The 19,881-nt window shown below is 38.0% G+C and overlaps 1 protein-coding gene across 4 annotated transcripts in view; it reads right to left on the minus strand.

Moving 5' to 3' along the window:
* ATP2B1 (ATPase plasma membrane Ca2+ transporting 1) overlaps positions 1-19,881 on the minus strand; it is a 106,502-nt gene that overhangs the window by 12,414 nt on the left and 74,207 nt on the right. For all 4 annotated transcript variants that reach the window (XM_058673453.1, XM_058673454.1, XM_012926383.3 and 1 more), the window contains exons 11-18: positions 18,631-18,872; positions 15,998-16,235; positions 9,555-9,734; positions 8,718-8,805; positions 8,341-8,447; positions 3,724-3,915; positions 3,305-3,518; positions 2,654-2,865 (exon numbers count right to left, since the gene is read on the minus strand). In XM_058673453.1, the coding sequence (XP_058529436.1) occupies positions 2,654-2,865; positions 3,305-3,518; positions 3,724-3,915; positions 8,341-8,447; positions 8,718-8,805; positions 9,555-9,734; positions 15,998-16,235; positions 18,631-18,872 (1,473 nt within the window). The remainder of the gene's footprint in view (positions 1-2,653; positions 2,866-3,304; positions 3,519-3,723; positions 3,916-8,340; positions 8,448-8,717; positions 8,806-9,554; positions 9,735-15,997; positions 16,236-18,630; positions 18,873-19,881) is intronic.

Raw genomic sequence — 19,881 nt, forward strand, 5'->3', positions numbered from 1 at the left:
CTTATTAAAATTTTTTAAATCTTCTTAAAAAACTATGCTGTTTCAAATATAATACCATGTATCTATATTTTAAATTTATCCTTTAGTATAATTCCCTCAATCATTTATGCCTTTCACAAATGACAGTACAGTGTCATGAAAAAAACCATAGTTTATGGAATAGTGGACAGAATTGAGTCTTCTTTCTATATGGCTGTTTAGGCATTAAGATAGCTATGAATGGACTATAAGAGAAGAACAACTTGCAAAGTTTTATGAAATATAGGCTAAGTTGGTTGGCATGCTCTCATATTCACTTCTCCTTATAAGGACTAAAAGTGCACAACTCAGATCTTATGTCTCGTTTATACCAAAAGACCTAAGCTACACGAGGAAATGTTGAGAACAACCACTCTATTCTGAGCTGAACAAATCTTTGAAATAAATAGCTGCCAAGGGCTCAGCATAGTAGTGTAACAGCTAAAGTCCCTGCCTTGCATGCGCCAGGATTCCATATGGGTACCAGTTCTAATCCTGGCTGCCCCACTTGCAATCCAGCTCCCTGCTTGCGTCCTGGGAAAGCAGTGGAGCATGGGCCAAAGCTTTGGGATCCTACACCCACGTGAGAGACCCAGAAGAAGCTCCTGGCTCCTAGATTTGGATCGGCACACCTCTAGCCACTGCGGCCAATTGGGGAGTAAATCATAGGATGGAAGATCTTCCTCTCAGTATATCTGACTTTGCAATAAAAATACAATGGTTTTTTTTTTGAAGATTTATTTTATTTTTTTATTACAAAGTCAGATATACTGAGAGGAGGAGAGATAGAGAGGAAGTGGAGCTGCCGGGATTAGAACCAGTGGCCATATGGGATCAAGGCGAGGACCTCAGCCACTAGGCCACACTGCCAAGCCCTACAATGCTTTTTTTAAAAAAATTTGCCAAATATTGAAATAAAAAATTAACTAATTTTAGTACTTAACATTTTGAATTTTTTTTTTAAAGATTTATTTTATTTTTATTACAAAGTCAGATATACTGAGAGGAGGAGAGATAGAGAGGAAGTGAAGCTGCTGGGATTAGAACCAGAGGCCATATGGGATCAAGGCGAGGACCTTAGCCACTAGGCCATGCTGCCGAGCCCAACATTTTAAATTTTAAAAGTTACAAATTCCATTCTTTGTAGTTCTTTCTTTATTGCAATTTAAGTAATATGCATTTGTCAACTCCATTGCTGCTCTAATTGATGCATTAAAAAATACACATACTTGGGCCTGGCGCAGTGGCCTAGCGGCTAAAGTCCTTGCTTTGAAAGCACCAGGATCCCATATGGGCACTGGTTCTAATTCCGGCAGCCCCACTTCCCATCCAGCTCCCTGCTTGAGGCCTGGGAAAGCAGTCGAGGATGGCCCAAAGCCTTGGTTTCCTGCACCCGCGTAGGAGACCTGGAAGAGGTTCTGGGCTCTCGGCTTTGGATTGGTTCAGTACCGGCCACTGCGGTCATTTGGGGAATGAATCAACGGATGGAAGCTCTTTCTCTCTGTCTCTCCTCCTCTCTCTATATATCTGACTTTGCAATAAAAAATTAAAAAAAAAAACGACACACATTTATGGGATAATAAGTGATGGTTTGATAAACATAATGTTCACATTAGTGTTAATTTCTATCTCCATAAACATTTATCATCTTCGTGATAAAAACATAAAAATCCTGCCTAACGTTCTCAAAACATACAATTATTATTTATAGTAACCCTATTCTGCAACAGACTGTCATAGCTTATTTTTCCAAACTAACTACAGCTCAGCAAATGCCACTGTAAAGTCGAGAGTGTTGTACATCTGTCTCAATTTTTAAGAGATGCTTATTGATTTACTTCAAAGGAAGAGCGGCAGAGTGAGAGCAAGGTGAAAAGAGAAAGGAGGGAGACAAGAAAGGCAGCAGAATCCTGCAGCTGCTGGCTTACTTCCCAGGCTGCTGTAACAGCCAGCTCTGGGCCAGGCTAAAGCCAGGAGCCAGCAATTCTCTGCCTCCAGGCGAACAGAAGGAACCCAGGTATTGGGGCCATCTTATACTGTTTTTCTCAGAAACATTAGCAGGAAGCTAGATGAGAAGCATAGCAGCCAGTTCTCAAACTAGCACTCAGTCATTCAATCAGGACCTTCAACCAGAACAAAACTGACTGGCAATCAGGAATGAACTTAAACAGAGGTGTAAAACTGAATTAATGCTTTTCTGTAAAGTAAGAAAATACAAGTGTATATTATTCATATTTTTAAAAAAACTTGAGTTCTATCCTTTTTCATATCATAAGGAATGTAAGTTTTAAAATTTGCAAAATTTGGCAGCTACTTAACTACTGTATCAATCATTTAATAAGTTTTGCAATATCCTTATTTAGCTTCACAAAAATCTTTGAATTTTAGAGTTGAAAGAAATAAAATTATCTATTCAGATGTGGCTTTAGTTTCATCTAAATAAACCAGAGATCAAGTTGTCATAGTCTTTAAACAGGAGCTTAGATCAACATGAAACTACAAATATATCATCAAGGCAATACAGAGAAACCCCCCAGACTGGTTGTGTCCTCCCGAGCACCTTCCCAACCATCAAGTAATTTCTGGAAAGGCCACATTATACTTAAATTTGAAACTACCTTCTCCAGTTACCCACCTGTACCACAAAAGTGCCTAAGACAATAGTGCAGAAGATGGCATTATTAAAGATTCCTTCAAATACATTCCTTTCACCATGAATTTTCCGGGCATTTATCTCATTGAAAAGTTGCATCAACACAAAGGTATTAAAAACAATTGTATAATGTTCCGAAGGAGGAGCATGCAAAGGTGCATTTCTTCCACTATCAATATCAAAAAACTTTTCTCCTGCAAGAATAAAATATTACTATTTTGTAATTTTCACACAAAGCAACAGCATTTCAAGTATTCAATAATAAAAGTTTGCCAAATTCTCCGTTTGATCTGGAATGAAAATAATAATAATAATAATAATAATAATAATAATAATAATAATAATAGTGGCAGGAACCTGTGATTATCTAACACAACTGCCTTGTTTAATAAAAGGGAAAACTGAAGCACTCCCCCTACCTATGGCAATTTGCTCAAGATTACATATCCAAATTTGTGGGCGAGCCTGGTTAAGGAATAAACTCTTCATTTTCCCCCACTGTCCATCTCAAAAGGAAAGGAAAGTGGGAGATCAGTAACCAAACATAGGGTCTTAAAAATTTTGTATGAAAACATCTTGGAAAAGAACAGCTCAGAAGAGATACTGAAGCTTTATTAGACACAGAATTCTTACCAGCAAATAAGAGTGTAAAGACGACTACGAGTTGATAGAATGCATGACCCAAGATATTCTTCATCATTGTGCGTGAGATGAGAGGCTTATTCCTACCATAAGGTTTCCGAAGCAAGAGAGACTCAGTGGGTGGTTCCGTTGCCAGAGCCAGGGAAGCGAGCGTATCCATTATAAGGTTTACCCAGAGCATCTGTACAGCCTTAAGTGGCGAATCCTAGAAAAGACATGTTTCCTAATAGACATTCATAGCTATTCAGGGACTTAGCAATTCTCAGGAGGCCTTCAAGGTTTAAACTCTTTAGGGACAGAACAGGAGTTCAGTTTATACGAATTAATCTAAAACATTAAATTTCATCAAATAAGGCAGTTGTGATGCATTTCTACTACAAACGAGTTTTAAAAAGCAAATTGCCACCTACTTGAGTAATACAAGCGCCTGTGAAAGCCACAATGACCGCCACTACATTAACAGTAAGCTGGAACTGAAGGAACTTGGAGATGCTGTCATAGACATTCCTTCCCCACATGACTGCTTTCACAATGCTGGTAAAGTTGTCATCTGTGAGGATAATATCAGATGCTTCTTTAGCTACATCCGTGCCAGCAATACCCTGTGAAAAGAAATTCCAAGAATTAGACCGAATGCTTAAAGCAAAACTTTCAAATATTCAAAAGGATAATATACCATAAGTAAAAAGGTTCCCACTAGACTTCAAATGTACAGATTCAAATTTATGCTAAAACAAAGTAGCATACTTATTTTAAATGCTGAAGCAGCAAAAATCAAATATAAAGAATGAAGCACTGAAAAAAAAATGAGTTAAAAAAAAAAGAGGAATGAACAAAGATATTACATAAATTCTTTTCAAAGGTCACAGGAAAGGAATATTCAACAATGGCCACTCTCAAAAATAAAGGAAAGAAAATTCTGCAAGGAAACCACAGTAGCTGAAGGGAACTCAGCAGACTCAGGAGAGCTAACATGAGCCAATAAGCAGCAGCACACAGAAGTAGTCTTTCTTGCACTGTACAACTCTCCTTCAAGGCTGGGTTCCCAGCAACACTAGGAACCCCTGGAGTACATGTGAAGGTGAGATTAGAAGCAGAGTAGCAGAAACTCAAACCACCTACGTTAGAATCTTAGCCCACTGTACCAAATGCACTAATATTAACTGTCATGGAATTGTAGAGGACTAAAAAGAAAGAAAAGGCATACTACCACTACAAAGTAATAATAATAATAATAATTCTTCCTAGATAGGTGTAGGACAATTCATTGGATATCATTCTCATCAGAACAACTGATTGGATATAGGAAACAGAGAGATATTTTCAGACAAAGGTGTGGAAACATTTGATGGGTTCCATACACAGGCTTATGGGAACTAGGTGAGCCCCTCAATATCTCCTCCCTTATTCTACATGACCCTCAGTCTGTAACAGCCTGATGCCACTAATGAACTTCGGCTACTGATCATCAGTTAGTAGTCCACATGTATTCCTTCGGCTCTGTGCACCAAGTCCATCGCTGCAGAACAGCAAACATAGACTCAAAATTAAAAACCGTATGCAACAACAGAAGAATGCACCTAAACTTCTGAAAATTATTTGCAGCTTAAGTTTTAGAATCAAATCAAATTGAGAATGAATAAGGGGGAGCACAAAGATCCTTCAGGTTAAAAAGTTATAGATCCCTGCCTTTCACACGTCAGGATCCCATAAGGGTGCCAGTTCTAATCCCTGCAGCCCTGCTTCCCATCCAGCTCCCTGCTTGAGGCAGTCGAGGATGGCTCACAGCCTTGGGACCCTGCACCTACATGGAAGACCCGGAAGAGGCTCCTGGCTCCAGGCTTTGGATTGGCTCAGCTCCAGCCTTTGTGGCCACTTGGGGAGTGAACCAATGGACAGAAGATCTTCCTCTCTGTCTCTCTTCCTGTGTATCGGACTTTCCAATAAAAATAAAATGAATCTTAAAAAAAATAGTTATAGAAAAGTTTAACTCTCATTAATCTTTTCTGAGGGAGTGAAATGAAAGAGACGCTTGTACTAGAGAGAGAATACAAAGGACGTACACCAACCAACCCAAGGCAGAAGTGAAGGAAATCCTCAAGTAAAAAGACCAAGAAGATGGCCTACGTAGATAGCCGCCAACAATGTGGAGGTTATCTCTAAGAAGCTACTGCTGCTAAGACTGCCAGATACTGCTGATGAATTGAAAGGAGAGTTTGGGAAGGAACTAATAGCAAGTACTTTGAAAGATTAAGGCGACAACACCAGACAGCAAAATAACATAAACAAGGCAAATAAAAGTGATGACTTCCAGAGAGCACAGGAAGTTGTGGAGGGAAGGTAAAATACAATGGACCAAAGCTCTACCCAGAGCTGGTAGTTATAGTCATAATTAAACACTGAATACTGATGTAACCAAAATTACATAACCAGGGCACTGTCTTACTGAGACAATCAGGAAACAGGTAGTGAGCATGATCATGTAAAAACAGTAACTAATCCTATACATTAAAAAAAAAAGGCAGTACTATAGTAATGTTTATAGAAGTGCACAGTGAAGGAAAAAATGAGCTAATAGTTGGTTTTCTTTGGAGAAACAAAGTAGAATGAAGAATATGTTAGGGCATTTTGGTATTAGGTTTTATAGAACTACCTGATTGTTAAATGCCATGCATTATTGTTTAAATGAAAATCCTCTTAAATATTCATTGAATAAGCGATCCCAACTTCAAATTTTATTCTTTAACTCTCAATCCGAATATTTTAATTACAACATGCACCATACTTAACACATGTAAGAGCTCATAACTTATCTAAGAGCTCATATCTTATCTTACCACCCTAGCCTGCCTCAGTAACGGTCCCATCAAGTCAATTCAGCCAGCAACCCTTTCTTGTTTCTTTTTAATTTTTGACCTACTGATCCACATCCCTGTTCCCTGGTTATAAAAGCTAATGTGACCTTGTTCTGATCAGAGTTGCTGAACTCAATCTCTCTTCCCCTCTGTAAGTCCTACCTGTTATTCACTCTGTCATCTGCTGAATAGTATGCCTTACTATCCTTAATATGGATTTACATAATTTTTCCTTTAATAAATGTAATAAAAATACAATTTAAATGTATCATTGAGGCTTGAGATCTATAGCAATTCTATGATTGTAAGCATTTTATTTACAAAATCCTCTGTAAATTTTACTTTGTTGCTACAAATTTTCATCTCTTTGAAAGGAAGAGTGGCAGACTGCTTCCTTCTCAATATCCACACCAAAGTAAGGAGCCCAGAACTCCAGTCAGATTCTCCCTATTAGGAGGCAGGGATCCAAATACTTGTGCTATCATCTGTCACTTCCCAGGCATATGAGCAGGAAACTCAACAAAAGGAGAATAGCTAGGCTGTGGAGGTCACATGTTTCTCCAAACCTGCATTCCTGCTGCTTTCTGGCCACCACCTTTTCTCCACTCCTTCTCTGACTCTGAGCCTGCACAGAATTAGTTTCTCTCTGGGGACATTTCATTATAGGTCATATTTTGGGGTCAATTATTGAAATGGGACACTAATCTGATGGGGTAATGTTTCAATGCTGTTATTTCATTATGTTGGATAATGCATAAATTTGTGGGCACTAAGAGTCTTAGAGGAGCTTTAAAAAAAGGAATAAGCTGTTCTACTGAAATTACACTAAAAAATACTACTTTTTGCTGAAAGCTTTTTGACATATTTAGAAAGAACTAATTAGCAGAAATTTCTTTCAGGTATCTAAAAGAAGCCCTGAAATAAATAATTTTAAGTTTTAACTAAAAATATGTGCAATTCAAAGTAAAATTCAAGCTTGAGCCAATGGTGGTTTCACGTTAAAGTCACTAAACACTTATCACTTTCTTTTTCTATTTTTAAATTTATTTTTTTATATTACCATTTTAAAAAATGATAAAATTGGGCCTACAACTTTCAGAGCTTGAAAACATACAAACCAGTCATTGTAATGTATTTTTGTTTGCATCACTATATTTACCCTATTTAACGTCCAAACCGTCCACTTTACACTGAAATTTAAAGACATGTTATTTTAACATGTAGTGCATATAATTGCCCTCTGGTCAGCTGTCTAGATAAAAGTAGCAATAAGAATTCCACTCAAAGTTCAAAAGCAGGAGCAGTAAAGGATCCTGTGTTCCTAAAGTGATTGAACACAGGAACAACTCATAGTTATTCTACTGCTCTCAGACCACCCTTTACAAGTCTTTGCAAGTTCATACCAGTGCAGCTGCTGACCAAGCAAATTTGGGCTGGGATAGGATAGGGATTATTGGAGTTGCTGCTTCAGGTTAAGGGCAATTTACTCACTTCCTTTCCTGTCTTGCTTCTGTTTTAAGGCTGCCACCACGATGGTTCTTCTGAAATCAGATTTGAACAACAAAATACCACGACGCAAATTGTGCAAATAGCTTTGGGTACAGCTAAGTTTTCATCCAAAGCCTTCAGGGACAGATGGTATTCAGAAGTGTAAGTATCTCCTATTTTTAAAAGATAATGATTTCCCTTGTTTCACATATTCTCCCACAAGGGGCTAGTTAGCACACCACAAAAATACATTAATTGCTCTTTAAAGGCTATTAGCATGGACGAAGAGGCTCAGATTAGTTCTGAACAATTTTTGTAGTTACAAAAATCCATTGCTAATTTCAGTTTTCTGATAATTCTGATTTCAGAATTTTGGATATGGACCTGTATTTTCCAAAACAAAAAGAAAATAAAAACACCTGTTCTGCCTACACAGAATGATGATATTCAATTACTCTGTAAAACATTTTTCAGTAAAGTGAGAGATTTCTCTTTTAAAGACACATAACTGTTCTAAACCAGAGACCTGCTTAAAAGTACATAAACAGTTAGACTTCCAAGCCAATATAGGTTTACTGGCTCTTTCAAAATGATCTTGAAAGACAGTTTTTGAAAGCAGTAGTAACACAGTCAACAAACAACTCAACCAATAAATTACATCTGAGTATCTGAGTAAGTTCTTACCATTGCAAATCCAACATCAGCTTTCTTTAGCGCTGGGCCATCATTTGTACCGTCACCAGTGACAGCTACCACCTGGCGCTGTTCTGAGACAGTGCTGTCAATTATACCTTAAATAAAAGTAAATATTTGTGCCATAAAACTCATTTTCTTTCATCAGTAAGGCGATTTTACACAATATCCTTATTAGTTTTATAGACTCAACTAACAGTATCATTACATTAATATCCTGTATTGTTACTAAAGAAAACAAAGGTAACCAAAGAAAATGTATTATGATCTTATTGCAAAAGATATTCATTTTCCATCAAATAATTCAGTATCTATTACTATGTTAGGAAGCAGAACACATTCGTGAACTAAGTATAAAATCTTTTCACCTTTAACAAGTGTATGTTTGTCAGTAGGAGATGATCTTGCAAGTACTCGCAGCTTTGGCCAAATCTTGTCTATCCGTTCTTGCTCAATCTGCAAATTTTTTATCAACGTTAATATATACCCAAACATGAAGGGGGGAGAATCCCAGTACCTATGAATTGTGTCACGTAATACATTGTAATTAATGGAGAAAAAATAATAATAATTAAAAAAAAGAACTCCAGAAAAAAAAATTTATACCCAAACATACTTTCATAATTTCATCTACTTTATATTCATCAATGGCTCTTAAAGTGTGATCAACAGGCTAAGAGAATGAGGCACTCCTGGGAACTTTTTGGAAATGCAAATTCTTGGGCAGGGCCCCTGATCTATTTTATCAAACACTGCAGGTGGGAACCGGCAAATGTGTATTTCAGCAAGCTCTTTAGGCGATTGTGATACACGCTGCTACACACTGGATGTTTAAAAATCCCTCCAATGCCCACAAAAACCACACTGCTTTAACAGTATAAAAAAATTCAGAGTTAGGTGCTTTTTAAACGTATCTACAGTTACACATAACGATTATACTTCTGCCTAGATTCAGCAACTAATGTCATGTAACACATTCCTAGTAACACATTCCTAGCAAGTGCTCACTCCTTTAGGGCTAGTTTATCACATGCCACTTTGATCGCGTAGAATGCCAGCCTTTTGCTTCTTGAGCAACAGAGGGTATTTGCTCACGCACAGTGCATATATGAGATTACTGTGTAATCAATATATATTTAATGAATACAGGGACTACGATACTAAAACATTATTCGCTATACATAATATAGATACAAAATCTTTACCTCTCCTTTTTCATTTCGTATTCTTCTGTTAAAATCTTTACCTTCCAGGCACAGGAAATCTTCCCCAGGATGCAAAATACCACATTTTGTAGCAATAGCCCGAGCAGTATTAATATTATCACCAGTGACCATCCGCACAGTAATTCCAGCCCTCTGACATTTCTTTATTGCATCTGGCACCTGATTTAAAAAGAAGGAAAAAATATTATGGAAGAAAGTGAGGATTTCCAAAGGTGGGGAGGAATTCTCACTTAACAGTCCCTCCAAAAATGGCAACTTGAATTTAGTATCAAAATCTTCTTAACTCTTCTTTGCTAGTCCACAGTCATGCTCAGGAGTTCAGGCTTCCTTTTTAGCTGTCATCCTCGTTTGTCTGTACCACTTATTCACCAAAAGCTTTTCAAAGCCTTTTCTAGATGGCTTCTGGCTTAACTGCCCAGACCACACACAAGCAGAATGTGCATTCCTTAGGGTTCTGGGTGGCTCCTCTATCTCCCAAAGGGTATTTTAGCTACTCCTAGACCATCTGTGTGCGACTGCGTTACATCTACATCCCTCTCTGACAAGCCACTGAGAGCTGACACAGGAATGATCAAGATTTCTATTACAAAAGGGAGGACCATACTATCTGAATTTACCTGTGACAACCCGTGGGTCATTTGTACCTCCTTAAAATCTCCATTCCCTTTCTTCCCTTGAGGGCCAGCGCTAAGTGTTGTGACTTGCACCACAAATTGTGTCTGCATCATTTTCTCAATGCTTACTAAGTTACTGTAATTTTTTAAAAAACTGGCATTCTTGCCTTATTTCTCCTTTTAAACATTAATACAATTAAAAAACTATTACAGTAAGATTCTCAGTATAAAAAGGTATCACAATTCAGGCTCACATCAGCTTTTTAGAGTTATCTGAATTTTTTTCCATTATACACAAGTTGTCAGTGAATAGTCTACATAGTATCTCAGTTCCTGTCCTGCTCTTCTCAATCACAAGGGCACATGTTGATTGCACTGTAGTAGAAAGTGCAAATTCAGATGGCTAATGGGTCATGGTAGAAAGCATACATTAGCAAAACACACTGCAAAAGGCAAACCTGTGATAAATGCCTATGAAAGATACTTATTTCTAGTCTGTTATGATGGAATGACAATTCACTGTTAACAGAATTTTTTACTTCAAGGGAGAATGTCAGATTTGTGTGTAGCCTCAACATTACACACATATACAGCCAAGGAAAACTTGGAGTCTCAATGTGGCCTGCAGCCTATCTGCCTGTAACTCCTATTTTAATCTAAATCCAGTTTAAATCTCATTTTTAAGCCTACTACCCTAGGAAAAAAAAAACCCAGAACTGCGCCTTCTACATATCCCTAATGTAGGACATTACATCACAGTACAATTATTGCTTTATCTGAATCTTCAGCAAGTCAATAAATTGCTTACCTTATCTTTGAAACATTAATGCTCACTATACTCCCTTTCATTAAAGGTTCCTGACATATAATGGGAGCTTAGTTTGTTTTTATGGGGGAGGGGGTATTTTTTGAGCTTTCTTTTTATTAAACTACTGAATTAAATATATTTCCTCCACATCTCCACTCCCCCCACCTCTTAATAAAAGATTTATTTGTTTGAAAGGCAGAGTTAGAGAGAGATGGGGAAAGACACAGAGGTATCTTCCAGCTGTTGGTTCACTCCTCAAATGGCTGCAACAGCCAGGGCTGGACCAGGCCAAAACTAGAAGCTTCATCCAGTTCTCCCACTGGGTGCAGGACCCTGAAGAATGTGGGAACATGACCGGAAAAGGAGAAGTCAGGACTTGAACTAGGATCCAAAGTGGATGCCAGTGTTACAGGTGGAGGCCCAATCCATAAACTGCAACATCACCTCCAGGGACATTTTTTCAAGGGAGGCATGTTCTAGACACAGTATCACGGACACCATGTGTGAAAACATGTATTATCTAACTACTAGTAAGTTAAATCAATGCCTATCTGTGAATCTTGCGATTATCCTACTCCTAGCCAATACTCAGTCATTCTAACTACTGGATAACACCATCATATGCATGCATGCATTCACCTGACATTCCTTAAATGCCAAAACTGACCTAAATCCTTGCAACAGGAATGAGTAGGTTCGTATATTTTTAAAAAAAACTGTATTTAAATTTGAAAGTATTAGCTACATACATGCAATACATCTCATGATATATTTGAGATAAAATAATTTTTCTGGGTCTAGTGCAATGGCTCATGGCGAAATCCTCACCTTGCAACCACTGAGATCCCACAGGGGTAACTGTTTCACTTCCCATCCAACTCCCTGCTTTCATCCTGGGAAAGCAATGAAGGATGACCCAAAGCCTTGAGATCCTGCACTCTCCTGGGAAACCCAGAAGAAGCTCCTGGTTTTGGATCAGCTCAGCTCTGGTCATTGCAGCCATTTAGGGACTGAACCAGTGGATAAAAGATCTGTCTGTCTCTCTTTTTGGTAAATCTGATCTGCCTTTCCAATAAAAATAAGTAAATCTTAAAAAAAAAAAAAACCAGATATCTATCCATGTACATTGTCTTCAAAGTTATTTGCATAAAGAAAAAATGAGTTTAACAGGGGGAAACTCATCTGGGATTAAAACTACGTGGCAAATAATGTTTAAGAAAGACAAACTAGCATTTAATAACTGTTTACTTAGTGCTCGAATGCTTTTAAATAGAAATTCACTGTCTGGGACTGGTACTTTGGATGGGAAGAGGAGCTGCTGGGATTAGAACTGGCGCCCATATGGGATCCCGGCGCGGTCAAGGTGAGGACTTTAGCCGCTAGGCCACACTGCCACCAAAGGGGTGCTGGTACTTTGAACCAGCCCTGGGCTTAGTGGCTGTAGGGAAGGTGAACAAGCAGACAGAAGATTTCTAACTCTGTCTTTCAAATAAATAAACTAAAGTCAGGACAAGTTACCTGTTCAAGTACCTGTGCATACACGCTAAAACTGGAATTGTTTCATGTACCTAATCAAGACTCCCTACTTCGCAGCTGCCACTTTTATCAGCTTCCCTCCTTTAAAACTACACAGGCTCAGAATAACTCTCAGAGAAAGCCCTTTATTACATTCACCTAATTTTAGTATAAAATTACTCATCTCATTTTGTGATACTGAAAAAGTAACTATCATGTGTTTTTTAAAAAAATATAACTCTAGGGCCCGACATGACAGTGTAGTGGTTAAAGTGCTCGCCTTGCACGTGCCGGGATCCCATATGGGCGCCGGTTCTAATCCCAGTAGCCCCGCTTCTCATCCAGCTCCCTGCTTGCGGCCTGGGAAAGCAGTGGAGGACGGCCCAAAGCCTTGGGATCCTGCACACGCGTGTGAGACCCAGAAGAGCTCCTGGCTTCAGATTGGCTCAGCTCCAGTCATTGCGCTCACTTGGGGAATGAATCATTGGACGGATGATCTTCCTCTCTGCCCCTCCTCCTCTCTATATATCCGTCTTTCCAATAAAAATCAACAAATCTTTAAAAAATTTTATAACTCTCCATTAACCCTCAATGTCAAAAGCATAATAAATGCTTTCCAAAAACCAAAAGAATCAGACATCTAGATTGAATATTAGGTAACACAGTCAAAGAATAACACTTTGAATGGTTTTCTTGTCAGCAAAGACTGGCTAACATCTAGCAGTATGCTTCCTATGCATCTGAAACTCCAAAACCCAAACCTGAACTTATCTTGATTTCCCAGCAAGCTTTTTCTGACTCTCCTAAGACACTGATGACAACCTTCCACTGTAGGAGTATCTGAATGAAAGCTCAATTTACCTCCGTTGTAAGACCTGTGATGCTATCTGAGACCCTGTCCAGGTCTCTCAGTTGCACACAGTATCACTCCAGCCTAGACCACTCTGAGGATATGAGACTCAATGCCCATCTGGCACACATTTGGACAGCTCAAGACACTTCAACCACATCAAAACAGTCAAGCTGTCTTTGTGGTATAGCAAGTTAAGCTGCCACCTAAAATACTAGCATTCACATTCCCTGCTAATCCACCTGGGAAATTAGCACAAGATGACCCAGGTGCTTGGGCCCTACCACGTACAGAAGAGACCAGGTATAGTTCCCAAGTTCAAACTGACCCAGCCCTGGCTATTGTGGCCCTTTGGGGGAGTGAAATGGGATGGGAAAGTTGTCACTCATTAAATCTCTATAACAGAAAAAACAAAACAGTGTAACTAAACTCAATACGTTTATTACTATTGGTCCAACTGCATTTACTTTCTTTTTTTAAAAAGATTTATTTTTATTGGAAAGTCAGATAAACAGAGAGGAGGAGAGAGAGAGAGGAAGATCTTCCATCTGATGGTTCACTCCCCAAGTGATCACAACAGCCGGTGCAGCACCAATCCAAAGCCAGGAGCCAGGAACTTCCTCCAGGTCTCTCATGCCGGTGCAGGGTCCCAAAGCTTTGGGCCGTCCTGGACTGCTTTCCCAAGCCACAAGCAGGGAGCTGGATGGGAAGTGGGGCTGCCCATACGGGATCCCAGTGCTTTCAAGGCGAGGACTTTAGTGCCGCGCCCAATTGTGTTTACTTTAAAATTGTCCCTTTCTTTCCATCTTCCTGTGCAATAAGTGTTTTTTTTTTTGTTTTTTTTTTTTTTTTTTTGGTGCTAGCAACTGATCACTGCAGTGATTTTATTTGGTTGCTTCCTATGCTCTGCTTTCTCTTTAAGCCATTTTTTTTCTCATGGTACTGAAAGGAGCACTTTGAAAACAAATCATACAACTTCTCGAACCTGATTTTTAGAATAAAATAAGAACCTTTGAGCTTGTAAGGCCAAAGACTGTCTTATTTCCCTTTCTTCTATTTACCTAGTAGACACACTGGTTTCCCTCTGTCTTTAAAACAGTTATAGTTTGCCTGGGCTTGGTGTGATGCCTCAGTGGCTAAATCCTCATCTTGCGTCCACCAGGATTGCACATGGGCACCAGTTCATGTCCCAGGTGCTCCATTTCCCATCCAGCTCTCTGCTTGTGGCTTGGGAAAGTAGTGGAGGACAGCCCACAGCCTTGGGACTCTGCACCCGCATGGGTGACCTGGAAGAAGCTTCTGGCTTCGGATTGCCTCAGCTTTGGCCATTGTGGCCATTTGGGAAGTGAGCCAGTGGATGGAAGATCTTTGTCTCTCCTTCTCTTTGTAGGTCTGCCTTCCCAATAAAAATAAAATCTTAAAAAAAAAAAAAAAAACAAACCACTTTGCACACCTTCAGGCCTATATATTTTTGGTGCTGGCCAAAAATGCTGTTCTTGCAGCTGTTCGTTGTGAGCCGAGAACAAAAGCTCCCCCACTTGGTTACCTTATTTCATCAGCCTGTGTAGCTCCATTACAGCTCCTTTCTTACTTTTGATCCTCCACTTAAGTCTCCTCTCCTGTCCCATCCAAAATTTAAGGGCCAAGGAAGCATGGATCCAGTCATATCCCTAACAGATGATATTTAGCTTGGGGTACCATGATATGATATAATTTATGTCTTCATCTTTTAAGGTTCAAATTAACCTCTAAATGTTACCTGACCCTTCTTGCTGTAGTTAACACAGCACGATGGTCCTTTAAACACACACATTTTAAACAGACCTGAACACTTAAGCTCTTGGTCTAGAGCTCCACTTTCATATATCTTTTTTAAACTATCCGATGCCAGCAGTAATAAGCATCTCATAGAGATGAAACACTAAATGAAATACTATATGTAAGACACTTAGCACAGTATCTGGCATATACTGAGAACTCAACAGAAAAATGCTGCTACTTTAGGTTGAAAGCTCATGTTCTCTGCTTAGAATAGTAAGTTTTGTATACATCCAGCAATGTCCTAACATGTAGGCTATCACTATGTGTTCACTCACATCCTCCCAAGGCACTGACTTCCTTAAGGTCAGGGAGCAGGTGTTTGAAGCTGCTAATATCCCTGAAACACAGTGGTTGTTTAATAAACTTTAATAAATGAGTAAGAACATGGGTGGGGGGCAGGACTTGAAACGACAAAAAGTAAAATTTGATGTAGTAGCCATTAGCCAGAATGCTTAAATTTAAGTTAAACAGGACAGTTTTTCACCTTGTTTGCCATATACCAAGATCACGGTAGTCATGCATAGCTGGTGGTTACTAAACCAAAGAAAAAAGGAAGCCTTTCTATCACTGCAGGAAGCTCTCATGGACAGCACTGCACTGAAGACTTAAAACCATTAAGTCAATGTTCTGGGTAGGTTATTTTTGCTTTAAAACAAAGAATCGCAAAAAGAAGCGAATTAAAACTCACAAAAAAGTAATATATGCAGCATAAAAGCCAAACACACCAGCAATTTCGCTAGAAAACTAGTTACAGTTAATGCTACATCCTCTATACCAAGATTCTGCACATGCAGAACACAGAATGGTTCACCACCTCAGGTCTCACAGGATCTTCAATCCCCACAACAGCAATGCATGTAAGGCCGGTGACAATATCATTTTCATTATCCCACTCTGGTTCTGGTTCTCCTGCTGGAAAATCTCTGAATGCAAGACATATGGTTCTCAAGCCTTCTGATGCCATCGGTTCAATCACAGTTTTTACAATATCATCACGGTCCCTTGGTCTGAACACTTTTGCCTCACCATTAGCACTCAAGATTTTGAAACACCTAAAAGGAAATGTTGAATCCAAACATCAATAATTAACAAAAATAATGGTTAATGCCATTTAAGTGAACTGGAAGGGCTAGAAATCATGGGGATCTGATAATCTGGAAATTTAGAGAATTACTCACGTTGCACTTTCGAACTAAAATCATATTCACTTTTCATTTTCCACTTTAAAAGACAGTTCTGATATTTGTGGCTCTCATTTGACAATTCTCTGCTATTCCAATTACCCTAGGCATTCTCTAAACCTTCCTTTTGGAAACACAGTGTGTCAAAATTTTCACAAATTCCTAGTATCAAGGAAGATTAAACTATACATCTGAACATTTGATATAAAAATTTTAATTCATACACAAAAATCACAATTTTCTTCATTAAAAGTAAAAACAACCCCTTACCTGAGAGGTTGTTTCAGCACTTACTGTTTCAAACATGAAAGAAAAACAAACTTTATTGTTATGAAAGTTTTTGTTTTCCATCAGAGATAATGCCAAAATAGTTTCATTTACAGTGAAACTAAAAAAACCTCTTTTTGCAAATAGTGTATCAAACGAAAGCATGCTGTACACTTTCCTGTGTAAAGTGTGTTTTTCTCAATGACTTTCTATATTCCTATCTCTGAGTGATACTAATCCTGGTTTTATGGAGATGATCTCCAAATCTGTATCTTCCATTTTAATCATTTCTCCACCCTTCCCGAGAAATTCCACCCAAATGCTGACTCCGCACTTATAATTTGGTGCATTACAGCCTGGTAGTGGGCTCCTCCCTGCCCACTTATTGGTATCAACTTTATTGAAATTATTTAGATACACATGTAAAATATCTCCTGAACACTTAACTGCTTCCTTATCACCAATATACTATGAATTCCTAAGTTCTACATAAATCTCTGAGCAGTGTCCTGAATGTGTCTGCTCCTTAGTATTTCCCTTGCTACTGTTTTCTTTTGGCACTGACTTCAAGATAAATTATCTAAACAGATATTGGGCTCCAATTTGTCATTTCCCCCCAACCCATCTTATCACCTGATCTTCTATCACAGCTTTGACGGTTGCACTACCTGATGATAAAATTATTTCAGCGTACTACCTGGTCAGTGTAAAGCTCAGCTGCGCACTCCCCTGCTGTATATTACTGTGCATCAGGCTCCATGAGAGGCAGTTTATGCACACTATTTTATGTTGCTGTGATATAGTTGGTGTTTACCACCTCCTTTTCATTAAAAGAAAGTGGAATTTAAGTGGACAAACTGCCTCAGACTCACAGCTGGTTAACTGCAAGGGAAGGAAGAGTCAAGTTTAACTGGATTGATTAAAAAAAAAAATGTCCGCTATACCTACTACTCAGCATTTGAGAAATAAAACAGTTTGAATCTTTCACAGTTAAACCAAGTAGCCAAGTGTAATAGGAAGAAAGCTCCTCTCCTCTGTGCCACAGAAGCCTGTCACTGCTCAGCGGAACTACACAACTGGAAATGCCCAATAGAACCTACATATCCCCATTTCCTTTTCTCTGTTGTAGCTTTTAAAAATCATCTCAAATATTACACCCGCATAGTGAAATCTCTCATCTTAACATTCTGCCCTATCATATGATGTCGTCATTCATATGCTTGTACCCTAAGTCTGTAAGACTGCAATCTACCATGTATCCATTAAGATAAAACTGAATTACAGCCTACATGTAAGTAAACCAACAACATTAAAAACTCAAATGAGTTCCAACTTTCAAAGCTATCAAGTAAAAACTTTTAAGCTATTCTCTACTGGAATTAAAGAAAGCAAAATAATTTCAACACTTGTAACAATAGAAATATTATGGACATTATATATAAACATGGTGTATTAACACCAAAACTACTGCTGTGCAAAGGGCAGTAAAAATAAAAAAATATTCAAAATGATAGGAGATAATTAAATATGACAGTGAAACAGCATAAATGATAAACTGATTTTCATATAAAAGAGGAATTTTCAAGATCTAGCTTTAAGGCTTGTTCTAAAAAGTAATTTATACGTCACTCATCACATTCTGAATTTACTAATTACAATACAGTGTTAAGACATCAATCTTGGGTTTTTCTTCTCAGAAGGCTTTATTTTTCATGATCCTACATAACAATGGGATAAATATGTCTAGGGACAAACAACAAGATATTTTTACTAAATTTATCAGATTGAATATAATGGGTTTATTTTTCCATTGAAAAACACTAAGAGAAACTCTAGGGTGAAAATGGCAGAATGCTATGGGCAAAAACACGGATACCACAAAATATGCTAAAAAGGTTTGAAGTCCTTTCAAATATCTGCTGTTCACAAAAAGAAAACAACATCAACAACATGGTCAACTATAGCCAGCAATTTATTCATCTAAGCAATTTACTCTTACTTTTTCAGAATTATCTCAGATGCACCCTTGCTGAATATTCGATAACTTCCATCTGAATTTTTCAGGACAGTACTCATGGACTTCCTAACAGAATTGAAGGTGTAGACTTTGTACAGTGCTTCTTCTGGGATTTCATTTCTAACATCCTGATAATCCCGTTTTAAATCCAAAAGAAGTCCCAACAAGGCACATTCAGTTTTATTACCAACATGACGTGGTAATCCACCCTCTTTTTCTGGTGGCTATAAGAGAAAAAGTTTAGAAGCTAGTATCATCTTGCTTTTGCCATGAAAGTCAACTTACCAAGTAAGACAGAATGTGACATTCTAGAACAAAATTCTATAGAAAACATCTACTCATATCAGCATTTCAAAGGAGGACAAGGATAACTCATGTGAAAAGGAATGTGGGATGAGAATGGCATGGATTCCAAACTCAGCCCTGTCAGCTATTAGTTATGTGAATATCTGTCAAGTTACCCAACTGCTGTGGTCCTTGGCTTCAGCATCTGTAAAACAGGAGCACTTGTGACCCGAGAATTTAATGATACAAAACGCACAATGTACACAGTGTTTCCTGATTCAAAGAGGGACTTTAAACTTTAATTAACTTCCTTTTCTTACTTTCACTGAACATTTAAATAATTTAAAATGAAATATATCATTCTTTTAGCTTAAAAGTAAATAAATTACGATGGTCTTAATGTACTGGGAAGTTTTACTTCCTTGACAGTTGCTGCACAGACACTACCTTTTATCATAATCATGAATCAGTTTGACAGATGTGACCATTTGTAGTTAAAACTGAGTAAAGCAAAGCTCATATTTTCAGCTAGTAAAATCAATGTTAGATCTAGAACCAAGATCCCATAACTATTCAGTCCAATCACTCAATTCAAATGTTTATGCTAATTAATTACTTGCAATATTATTTTTGTCCATTTATTCATAAACTCCTAGAGTACATCCAAACATACATTTCATGATTCTTGCTATAATTAAGATTTTTAGAATTCATAGAATTGAAAAACTGTATTTTAAGGTAACACAAGTCTAGAATTACCATACTGTACTAATTTCAAAAGGACTGAAAGCAGCAGAAACTACTGAAAAACCAAACAGAACATACCAAAAACCTTTAAAATACAGTAAGCTGAAATCTGGCTTCATATTTTTTCCAGAAAATTAATAGCTGACTTTCTGCAGTTAAGAAAGGCTCAGTCTTTCATAAAACAAGTATATTTAAAATTTT

The sequence above is a fragment of the Ochotona princeps genome, chromosome 15 (genome assembly GCF_030435755.1).
Source record: "Ochotona princeps isolate mOchPri1 chromosome 15, mOchPri1.hap1, whole genome shotgun sequence".
NCBI classification, from domain to species: Eukaryota; Metazoa; Chordata; class Mammalia; order Lagomorpha; family Ochotonidae; genus Ochotona; species Ochotona princeps.